The 11,917-nt window shown below is 43.7% G+C and overlaps 1 protein-coding gene across 2 annotated transcripts in view; it reads right to left on the bottom strand.

The window, feature by feature from the left end:
- Window positions 1-821: 821 nt before the first annotated feature.
- The window catches only part of dph1 (diphthamide biosynthesis 1), an 808,652-nt gene continuing 797,556 nt past the window's right edge, over window positions 822-11,917 (bottom strand). For both annotated transcript variants that reach the window (XM_059973587.1, XM_059973586.1), the window contains one exon: window positions 822-1,207. In XM_059973587.1, coding sequence (XP_059829570.1) covers window positions 1,118-1,207 — 90 coding nt within the window. In that variant the 3' untranslated portion in view covers window positions 822-1,117. The remainder of the gene's footprint in view (window positions 1,208-11,917) is intronic.

Below are 11,917 nucleotides of genomic sequence, written 5' to 3'. Positions count from 1 at the left end.
TGTCTACGACACCACCTACTTCTGAGACATTAATTACAAACAGTCGAAGTATTCTGAACTATATAACTCCACATTTGGAAGGTCGATTGGAAGTTTGCAAGTCAGAGTCCGATGGATGGAGCCTGGAGGCTAGAGGCTTGACCTGGGGTTGGAGATTTGTTTTGCTGTTGTTGTTTCTTGTGTTCTGTGTGGTTCTGGTCAGCACTGTGGACATGCTATGTTGATGCTTGAATGTGTGGCAACACTTGCAAACTCTTTCCAGCACACCCCTAGTTGGGTTGGTTGTTAACACAAACAACGCATTTCACTGCATGTTTCCATCTATTTGTGATAAATAATCAGATACCAAGGAGCCAGAGGTCCAATCAATGCAGTCCATGTATAATCCTTCAAATTAAGGCCCTAATTCCACTCTGTCAGTTCTGCTGGACAGAGTCTCCTGTTCATGTGTCTGTCATCAGACTCCTAAAACAGATGCTCTGACACAGACCAAAGATGACCAGGTGGCCAGGGGAAAAGATTCAAAGATGTTCTCCAAACCTTCCCGATGAAGACCAAAGCGTCCCTGCTGACTCTGAGGAAACCCTTCCCCATGATCATTCAAAATGGAGAAGATGCTTTTGGGTCAGCAAGGAGAACTTGCTGGGAAGATGCAGGAGTCAGTCCAATGCAAATTGTTGAAGAGCGGACCACTCGGCTGAGCATCTCCCACCCGGAGAACTGGAGAAGAGCGAGTTGTCCTTAATCCTGAGTGGCTGATGGAGAAAATCTCAGAACAATTAAAACATCTAGTGCCCAACAAACAAAGAAAGGGGAATAAATTCAAAAGAATTAATCTGTTTATTTCTGTTCATCAGTTAAAAGAGTGTCCCGAATCGCTATCCCACCACTGCCGAGGCTTTGACTGGACTTGCACCTCTTCCGTAATGATGTGAATTCATAATTTGAATCAAAACACCGGAACAATCCCATTTTGTGCATTTGCCGCTCAGCGAGGCTGAAGGACAAGTTGAACAGGTCAATGGTGGACATGAGATTCCCGAGATCCTTCAATCCATTGTTTCTGTCGTCTCAGTTGGATGGTGATCTCTCAGTGCCTGGGATCGTACCTGTGCTGTCACTGGCTCTGGGAAGTCTCCTCTCGTTGGCACCCAGAGTCTGTACTCGTCCTCCTGACGGCTGCTGCATTGGGCTTTGCTGGCTTGGCCTGGGTGAAGAAATAAAATCAGGTCACGTTCACATAGAATGTGTCGCAAACATCAATGGCCGGTGGGTTCAAGCCCATAACTTCTGCCTCCCCGCATTACAGTATCAGGTTGAGATGATGAATCAGTCCCTTGGCTGTCAACTCAGATGACCACAGTGCTGTTGGTTTTAAGAAGTGTAATTGAACACTGCTCTATGAATGCAATACCTGTGAATGTAAGAGAGGAGGAGGCTGTTCCTGAAATTCTTCAGGTTCCTGTGCCTCCTCTCTAATGATAGTAATGAGAAGAGAGCATGTCCTGGATGGTAGGAGGCTAGTGATGGACACCACCATCTTGAGGCATTGCCTTTTGAAGATGGATGTGATACTGGGGAGGCTAGTGTCCATGATGCAGCTAGCTGTCTACAACCCTCTCTGCTTTTTCATTACAATAGACAGTAGGTGCAGGAGTAGGCCATTCGGCCCTTCTAGCCAGCACCGCCATTCACTGTGATCATTGCTGATCATACACAATCAGCACCCCGTTCCTGCTCTCTCCCCATATCCCTTGACTGCGCTATCTATAAGAGCTCTATCTAACTCTCTCTTGAATACATCCAGAGACTTGGCCTCCACTGCCTTCTGGGGCAGAGCATTCCACATATCCACCACTCTCTGGGTGAAAAAGTTTTTCCGCATCTCTGTTCTAAATGGCCTACCCCTTATTCTTAAACTGTGGCCTCTAGTTCCGGACTCACCCATCAGCAGGAACATGCTTCCTGCCTCCAGTGTGTCCAATCCCTTAATAATCTTATATGTTTCAATCAGATCCCCTCTCATCCTTCTAAATCCCAGTGTATACAAGCCCAATCACTCCAATCTTTCAACATATGACAGTCCCACCATTCTGGGAATTAACCTTGTGAACCTATGCTGCACTCCCTCAATAGCAAGAATGTCCTTCCTCAAATTTGGAGACCAAAACTGCACACAATACTCCAGGTGGGGTCTCACCAGGGCCCTGTACAGCTGCAGAAAGACCTCTTTACTCCTATACTCAATTCCTCTTGTTATAAAAGCCAGCATGCCATTAGCTTTCTTCACTGCCTGCTGTACCTGCATGCTTGTTTTCATTGACTGATGTACAAGAACACCTAGATCTCATTGTACTTCCCCTTTTCCTAACTTGACTCCATTTAGATAGTAATCTGCCTTCCTGTTCTTGCCACCAAAGTGGATAACCTCACATTTATCCACATTAAACTGCATCTGCCATACATTTGCCCACTCACCCAACTTGTCCAAGTCACTCTGCATTCTCGTAACATCCTCCTGACATTTCACACTGCCACCCAGCTTTGTGTCATCAGCAAATTTGCTAATGTTACTTTTAATCCCTTCATCTAAATCATTAATGTATATTGTAAACAGCTGTGATCCCAGCACCAAACCTTGCGGTACCCCACTAGTCACAGCCTGCCATTTTGAAAGGGACCTGTTAATCACTACTCTTTGTAGTGATTAACCTGATTAAAATAAAATTACCTTTTTATTCCTGTTTTTCTGCATTTGAATTTTTATTCCTTTTAAAATTTTTGCCACAACTATTTCCCTGCCACAGACATTTCTTTGAAACACACTATAAAATTGAGGACACACACAAGATGCTGGAGGAACTCAGCAGGTCAGGCAGCATCTATGGAAAAGAGTAAGCAGTTGATGTTCCGGGCCGGGACCCTCCTTCAGGACTGGAAAGAAAGGGGAAGATGCCAGAATAAACAGGTGGGGGGAGAGAGGAAGGAGGATGGCTAGAAGGTGATAGGAGAAACCATATGGGTAGGAAAGGTAATGGGCTGCCAAGGAAAGAACCTGATAGGAGCAGTGAGTGGGTCACAGGAGAAAGGGAAGGAGGAGGGGACCCAGGGGCAAGTAATGGGCCAGTGAGAAGTAAAAGGTCAGAGTGGGGAACTGAGGAGGGTAGTGGTGGTTAAAGTTCTTTACAGGAAGGAGAAATTGATATTATGTCGTCGGTGGGGAGGTGATAGGCAGGCAAGAGAGGTAAGAAGCCAGAATAGGGAATAGAAGAAGAGGGGAGGGGGAGGGAATTTTTTTTAACTGGAAGGAGAAATCGATATTCATGCCAGGAGGCTACCCAGATAGAATATAAGGTGTTGCCCCTCCACCCTGAGGGTGGCCTTGCCATGGCACAAGAGGAGGTGATTGACTGACATGTTGGAACGGGAATGGGAATTTCTATGGATGCTGCCTGGCTTGCTGAGTTCCTCTAGCATTCTATGTATGTTGTCTTAGAATTCCAGTATCCGAAATCTCTCACATTCATAAAATTGGGAGCTATTTTCTTTCCACTTGGTGTATTGGCCACTCAAAGAAGAATTGTAAACAGTTCAGAGGGAAAGAAACGCTTTAGCTGACTGTATGACTGTAAGGGAAGGGGGCCCCATTCCAAGGATTAACATGTTGTCTCCTCTGTCTTCTTCTCCAAATAAATAACAAATTATGATTAGATGCCTTTCTCACCTCCTCCTGTCTCGCCTGTTCTCCACCCCAGACCTTACCTTAAAACCTGTTTAGGAATGAGTGAACGAGCACAGAAAATATTTACAAGGATGTTGCCAGAACTTGAGGGACTGAGTTATGGGAGAGTTTGGACAGGCCAGGACTTTATTCTTTGGAGTATGGGAGACTGAGAGGTGACTTTACAGTGATGTACATAATCATGAACGGCATAGATAGAATGCACTCAATCTTTCTCCCGGCATCGGGGAACACTGGGGCAACTCAGGGATGTGTGCTTAGCCCATGGCTCTACCCTCTCTATACCCATGACTGTGTGGCCAGGTATAGCTCAAATACAAATTATAAATTTGCTGACAATACAACCATTGTGGTAGAATCTCACATGGAGTTGAGAGGGCGTACAGGAGTGAGATATACCATTTAGTTGAGTGGTGTCGCAGCAACAACCTTGCACTTAATGACAGTAAGACGAAAGTGCTGATTTGGTTTGTCAACTGTAACACTCAAAAACTTCTATAGATGTACCATGGAGACCATTCTGACAGGCTGCACCACTGTCTGGTATGGGGGGGGGGGGGGCTACTGCACAGGATCAAAAGAAGCTACGGAAAGTCATAAAATTAGTCAGCTCCATCATGGGTACTAGTCTCCATAGTATCCGAGGCATCTTCAAGGAGTGGTGTCTCAGAAAGGACCCCCATCATCCAGGACATGCCCTCTTCTCATTGTTACCATCAGGAAGGAGGCACAGAAGCCTGAAGACACACTTTCAGCGATCCAGGAACAGAATCAGAATCAGAATCAGGTTTATTATCACCGACATGTGACATGAAATTTGTTAACTTAGCAGCAGAAGCAGTTCAATGCAATACATAATCTAGCAGATAGAGAGAAAAATAATAAATAAGATAAAATATAATAAATAAACAAGTAAATCAATTATATATATTGAATAGATTATTAAAAATGTGCAAAAACAGAAATACTGTGTATTAAAAAAGCAAGGTAGTGTCCAAAGCTTCAAAGTCCATTTAGGAATTGGATGGCAGAGGGGAAGAAGCTGTTCCTGAATCACTGAGTGTGTGCCTTCAGGCTTCTGTGTTTCCTACCAGATGGTAACAGTGAGAAAAGGGCATGTCCTGGGTGCTGGAGGTCCTTAATAATGAACGCTGCCTTTCTGAGACACTGCTTCTTAAAGATGTCCTGGGTACTTTGTAGGCTCATGCCCAAGATGGAGCTGACTAGATTCACAACCTTCTGCAGCTTCTTTCGGTTCTGTGCAGTAGCTCCTCCATACCAGACAGTGATGCAGCCTGTCAGAATGCTCTCCACGGTACAACTATAGAAGCTTCTTCCCCTCTGCCATCCGATTTCTGAATGAACATAAACACTACTCCCTATTTGTTTGTCTTTTTGTGTTTTTTTCTCTCTTTTTTCTCTACTCATTTAATTTAATTTTTACACATATTCCAATTAGGACCAGTAGATCTTTGCCCAATTAAGAGGCTGTCCCAGTTAGATGCAGTTTCATGGAAATCGTTGAAAGAAGAAAAAAAAGACAAACTACCGTTTAATTGAGTAACAATTTAAGTATTTAAATGAAATACAGAACAAATTAGAACACTACCAATACCTTTACAGTACTATAAAACTGTGTATTAATTCCTAATAGTTATTAACAGAGGTATTCATCTGCCGTGTTCTTTTGATTGATAGTAAATGAACAAAATTAGCGCAGACACCTCGTGCAGATAATGGACTACCTTCATACAATGTTTTAGATGATTGCATCCTCCAAATCTACATTTTAATTGTAACATTTATGATGATTGTAGATACCTTCATAATTCCTAACTTGTTGAAGTAGTGAAATCATTTCACTTTCACACCCGGCCATTTCTGGCATCTCCACGCCTGAATGCTCAAAACTGGAGTGAGCAAAACAGTTCGGAATTGTCTTACTGCTTATTTCTCGACAACTATCAGTGGCAAAAATCGCTGCTTTTTGAACTGAAACATATGCAAATGACACTATTTAAAAACTGATCACTCTAAACACAGAAGCCTGAAGGCACACACTCAATGATTCAGGAACATCTTCCCCTCCGCCATCTGATTTCTGAATAGACGTTGAACCCATGAAATACCTCACTACTTTTTTTGCACTACTTATTTAATTTAACTAATTAATATACTATATATATTTTTACTGTAATTCATGGGATTTTTTCTATTGTTATGTATTGTATTGTACTGTTGCTGCAAAGTTAACAAATTTTACAACATATGCTGGTGATATTAAACCTGATTCTGATTCCCCTTTTGGAGTGTATGTCTCTCCTGCGTATATTTGGGCTATTTTACTACACAATGCCCTGTCTAAGTGCAAGTGGTCCTGGTATTGCATGGCCGTGCACTAAATATGTGTGAAGCTAATGCCATGTGTCACACCACGCCGGTGACCTAAACTGGTCATCAGAGAATTTGCCAGTGTCTGTCTCCCTCTTGCAAGCAAGAAAAGAGACAACAAGAAAAGGGGGCTTTGTTCTGTCTCAGTGAATCAATCAATTCCACAGGAGGGGAGAGAACAGGAGAGGGGGATCAGACACAGCAGGATTCTGCTCTTCAATTTCTTCCACAATTTACCTGCAGTTGACTGTGCACATTCGACCAGAACCAATTCGCTTAACGTGGCTGAACCTTAGCCCAACTTGCCTGTGATAAGCACATTGCAGTAGTTAAGGCACCATCCAACATACTGCCACGGCCAGATAATCAAGAAAATGACACACCGTGAGATTACACAGAGCTGGTTTCAGAGATCATCCGTCTCTAAATATTATCAGTTACTGTATTTCATGGAGCATTAGATTGGGAATTCCAAAATGGAACATGGTGAAAGTGCCTCTGGCCAAAATGAGCTACCCCACTCGCTGCCGGAATTTCAATCTGCCGGGATATTACTTTTATTTCTAGGAACGATGGAGGGGCAATAGAGATAGAATTGGTCCAAATCGAGGTTGATAATCGAGAAAGTGACACACCGTGAGATTACACAGGACTGGGCTTCACCTCTAACTATTATCAGTTACCATACAGCATGGAGCTTTTTGCTGGAATAAGTAGGGGGAAGACTGTGCTTTGCTGTGTGGGGAGGGGAAAGGCTGGGTCTTTGGGGTTCCAATGTCTTTCCTGTCACTCATTCTTTGGGGGTTCTTCTGTTTCATGGATGTCTGCGGAGAGTAAGAATTTCACGTTGTATATTGTATAATATTAAATGGAACCATTGAACAACTAGATTGGGAATTCTGAAATTTCGGCCAAAATTAGCAGCCCCACTTACTGCCAGGAAATTGCATTTATTTCTAACAATGTCAGAGGGGCGACAGAAGACAAAATTGGTCCAAACTGGTGACTGATAAAAGGTCTCCCCACCCCTTTCTGATGTAAGGGCTCTTAGAGCCTCACGTGTTGCTTCCAACGAGGATACATGTTGGAAAACAATGATAGAAGAAAGTGAGGAGTGAGGAAGGAATGATGAGGACCTCTCAGAACTATTGAACAAACTGCTCAAGCTAAGAATAATGCAGTTAGAACAGCCTCTGCCTCACTGCACCAGACAGCCAGGCTCGGTCCTGACCCTGAGTGCTGTCTGTGTGGAGTTTGCACATTCTCTGTGACTGCATGGTTTCCTTCCACAGCCCAAAGACTCATCAATAGACTGAATATTAATTTAATTTTAGAGGTACAGCACAGTAACAGGCCCTTTCAGCCCTATGAGCCGGCACCACTCAATTACACCCATGTGACCAATTAACCTACTAACCCTTGCGTCTTTGGTATTTGGGAGGAAACTGGAGCTCCTGAGGGAAACCCGAGCAGTCATGGGTAGAACATACAAACTCCTTACAGACAGCAGTAGAACTGAACCCAGATCGTTGGTGTTACACTACCTTAACTTTAACTGATTCTCTTTCCACCATGTTGCCTGAGTTGTTGACTGTTTCCAACATTTTCCGTTGAATTGGAGCAACTGTAAAATTTACTATGGGGTTCCCTAGAATAAACATGGAGGAGACACCAAAACTATGGGCTGTTTAGAGAGTCCAAATCAATCTGGCCTGGCATTTGGGAGAATTCACTTCCCCAGACCTAAAGAGAGCAAAGCATGGAATTTGCTGACACATTCCACAGATGTTTCCTGACTTCTGGAGTAAAAGATTAGTGTTATTTGTCACTCGTGCATCGAAACGTAACGCGTCGTTCTGAGTCAACAACCAACACAGTTAAAGGGTGTGATGGTGGCAGCCCTCAAATCTCGCCGTACATCCGGCGCCAACTCAACATGCCTATAACTAACTAACCCTGAGCCGTGCATCTTTGGAATGTGTGAGGAAACTGGAGCACCCAGAGGAAACCCACCCAGTCACTGGGAGAACGTTCAAACCCCTCACAGACGGCAGCAGGAATTAAACCTGATTTGTGATTGCTGGTGGTGTAATAGAATTACCCTAACTGCTACACTACATAGGTTTACAGGGATATAGACCAAACACAGGCAAATGGGGTGGCATGGACGAGCTGGGCCAAATGGCCTGTCTCTGTATTGTATTGCTGTACACCTGGATTGGAACATGTGCTGTGTGCGCCATGCAGTCTGTGTGAAATCCCAGCTGGTGTCTGTGGGTGGCGCTGTTCACCCGACAGTGAGCAGATCCCTGGCAGGGCAGGAGGGGGAAGAGAGTGATGGCAGCAATCTCGAGTTGAGCCAATTTGGGATATATTTCATAGCAATTAACAATAAAGCAAACACTCCTCGAATCCTGAATAAATCATTAAATGCCAGCAATTCTCCCACTCACAGCTGCAAAATGGGAAAAATAAATAAAATCTCACGGAGAGAGGTGGCAGAAGATAAAGCCAGGTTTTTATTGTCTTCTTGATTTGCTCACTGCTGTTCAGGTATATTGAGTGTATCTGTTGTTATGACGTGAATCGGCCTGGTCTCCCTTCCCCCACTCCAACCTCATCTTGCTGTCCTTACTCTCTCCGGCTCAATGTCATACCTACTTCACAATTTTTTTAAAAATGCAATTGTTTCTGCACTTTACTCAATGAAATTGCAGTTTACTGACACCGAGCCTGCTTTCCAACCTTTATGCTCCTGCATAATTTCCGCATTCTACACATAAAGGTCACTAAGTGCCTCAACCCCGTGGGATAGGGAGAAAAAAAAAACATAAAGAGGATGGGGGAAATGAATGGGATATGAAGACCAGGAGGGAATAAAAGCAAAGGAAGAGAGGGCAACTGGAGAGAAGGTGAGGGTAAAGGAGAGGGAGAGAAAATGGGAAGGAGCAGATGAAGTGATGAGAGGGGAAGATAGGAAGCAAAGAGAGATAAATAGGGAAAAACGAAAATGAGGGCAAGAAAGTGCAGGATAGTGACAGAGGATTGGTAGGTAGGTTTATTATTGTCACATGTACTGAGGTACCGTGAAAAATCTGATACCATTTCATCACATCAGTTCATTGAGATAGTGCCACAACAGAATGCAGAATAAAGTGGTACAATTACAAAGTATAGTGCAGCCAGACAGTAAGGTGCAACGCCTTATCAAGGTGGATTGTGAGGTTAAGAGTCCACTTTATTGTACCAGAGGATCGTACAGCCTTACAGTGGCAGGACAGAAGCTGTCCCTGAGCCTGATAGTAAGTGCTTTCAGGCTTTTGTGTCCTCTGTCCAATGGGTGAGGGGAGAAGAGGAAATGCTCAGTGTGGGGGGTATGTCTGCCAGAGAAATGGGGACTGTGGCCTACCTTGCTGGATCAGCGAGTCTGGAGTCAGAGTCTCTGGGTTTATGAGTCCAGGCCAAGGACTGGGGGCAGAAGACCCAGACTGTGTGTGTGAGCGTGGTGGGTGGGGAGGGGCTTGCTTTGCTATTGTTATTGCCTTTGTTCTGCTGAACATCGTGGGCACTGGAGTGTGTGCTGACACTTGCAGGCTGCCCCAGCACAGATTTAGGTGTGTTGGCTGTTAACACAAACAACACATCCACTGTTCGTTTCAATGTACATGTGAATCAGAATGTGAATATGATTATGTTGGTGTACACAGAGTCCATGGAGAGAGAGAGTGTGAGGACAAGAGATCCAGGGACAATGAGGTAATTGAGATAATGTGTAATGACTGATAAAGAATCATTATCAGACAGTGAAAGCCGATGAAGACACAGTGAAGGGTTGTGTTGAGTCAGAACACCGAGGGATAAGGGAACCAGTGCAGATTAGACAATAAAACCATAAGACATAGGAGCAGAATTAGGCCATTTAGCCCATTGAGTCTGCAAGTTGATTAGCAAGGGGAGGAGAACCTGGTCTGAGATGTGTAGCATCACACTTGCCTGTAGTTTCCAGTAAGCTTCTACAAATGCACAGTGCACAAGGTCACCCAGGATCTCTCTGAACACCAACAACCTTTCAATACCCCCGGTGTTTTCTGCCTTCAGGGCAGCTTCAGGTGAAGTGTATCCTCATTTATTCACTCTATCTGAACCTGAACCATCTCTGTATTCTTCTCACAACATATACTACCAACCCAGCTTTATATCATCAGCAAGCAAGCCTTGGATATATTACACTTGATTAGTGTGTAAAGAGCTGGGCTCCAATACTGATCCAAGTGGCATCCTGACCTGAAATGATATGGGGGGGGGGGGGGGGGAGGGGAACCAAAGTGTAGGAACAGATGTATGGGAGAAGGAAGAAAAAGAAGACAGTAAAGTTCTTTGTACTGTTAGAGATAAACAGAGAGGAAGAGGTGGAGAATTTCTTAAATGCATTTATTTTAATGCTAGGAGCATTGTAAGAAAGGTGGATGAGCTTAGAGCATGGATTGATACCTGGAAATATGATGTTGTAGCTATTAGTGAAACATGGTTGCAGGAGGGGTGTGATTGGCAACTAAATATTCCTGGATTTCATTGCTTCAGGTGTGATAGAATTGGAGGGACTAGAGGTGGAGGTGTTGCATTGCTTGTCAGAGAAAGTATTACAGCAGTGCTCTGGCAGGATAGATTAGAGGGCTTGTCTAGGGAGGCTATTTGGGTGGAATTGAGGAATGGGAAAGGTGTAGTAACACTTATAGACCACCTAATGGGGAGCGAGAATTGGAGGAGCAAATTTGCAGGGAGATAGCAGATATTTGTAGTAAGCACAGGGTTGTGATTGTGGGAGATTTTAGTTTTCCACACATAGACTGGGAAGCCCATACTGTAAAAGGGCTGGATGGTTTGGAGTTTGTAAAATGTGTGCAGGATAGTTTTTTGCAGCAATGTATAGAGGTACCAACTAGAGAAGGGGCAGTGTTGGATCTTCTGTTAGGGAATGAGATAGGCCAGGTGACGGAGGTATGTGTTGGGGAGCACTTCGGGTCCAGTGATCACAATGCCATTAGTTTCAATATAATTATGGAGAAGGATAGGACTGGACCCAGGGTTGAGATTTTTGATTGGAAAAAGGCTAACTTTGAGGAGATGTGAAAGGATTTAGAAGGAGTGGATTGGGACAATTTGTTTTATGGGAAGGATGTAATAGAGAAATGGAGGTCATTTAAAGGTGAAATTTTGAGGGTACAGAATCCTTATGTTCCTGTTAGGTTGAAAGGAAAAGTTAAAAGTTTGAGAGCGCCATGGTTTCCAAGGGATATTGGAAACTTGGTTAGGAAAAAGAGAGATATCTACAATAAATATAGGCAGCATGGAGTAAATGAGGTGCTCGAGGAATATAAAGAATGTAAGAAGAATCATAAGAAAGAAATTAGAAAAGCTAAAAGAAGATGTGAAGTTGCTTTGGCAAGTAAGGTGAAAATAAATCCAAAAGGTTTCTACAGTTATATTAATAGCAAAAGGATAGTGAGGGATAAAATTGGACCCTTAGAGAATCAGAGTGGACAGCTATGTGTGGAGCCGAAAGAGATGGGGGGAGGGGCAGATTTTGAACAATTTCTTTTCTTCGGTCTTCACTAAGGAGAAGAATATTGAATTGTGTAAGGTAAGGGAAACAAGTAGGGAAGTTATGGAAACTATGACGATTAAAGAGGAGGAAGTACTGGCGCTTTTAAGGAATATAAAAGTGGATAAATCTCCGGGTCCTAACAGGATATTCTCTAGGACCTTGAGGGAGGTTAGTGTAGA

The sequence above is a fragment of the Hypanus sabinus genome, chromosome 6 (assembly GCF_030144855.1).
Source record: "Hypanus sabinus isolate sHypSab1 chromosome 6, sHypSab1.hap1, whole genome shotgun sequence".
In the NCBI taxonomy this organism is placed as follows: Eukaryota; Metazoa; Chordata; class Chondrichthyes; order Myliobatiformes; family Dasyatidae; genus Hypanus; species Hypanus sabinus.
The sequence above is the reverse complement of the archived record's forward strand: the minus strand, read 5'-3'. Positions and strand labels throughout refer to the sequence as shown.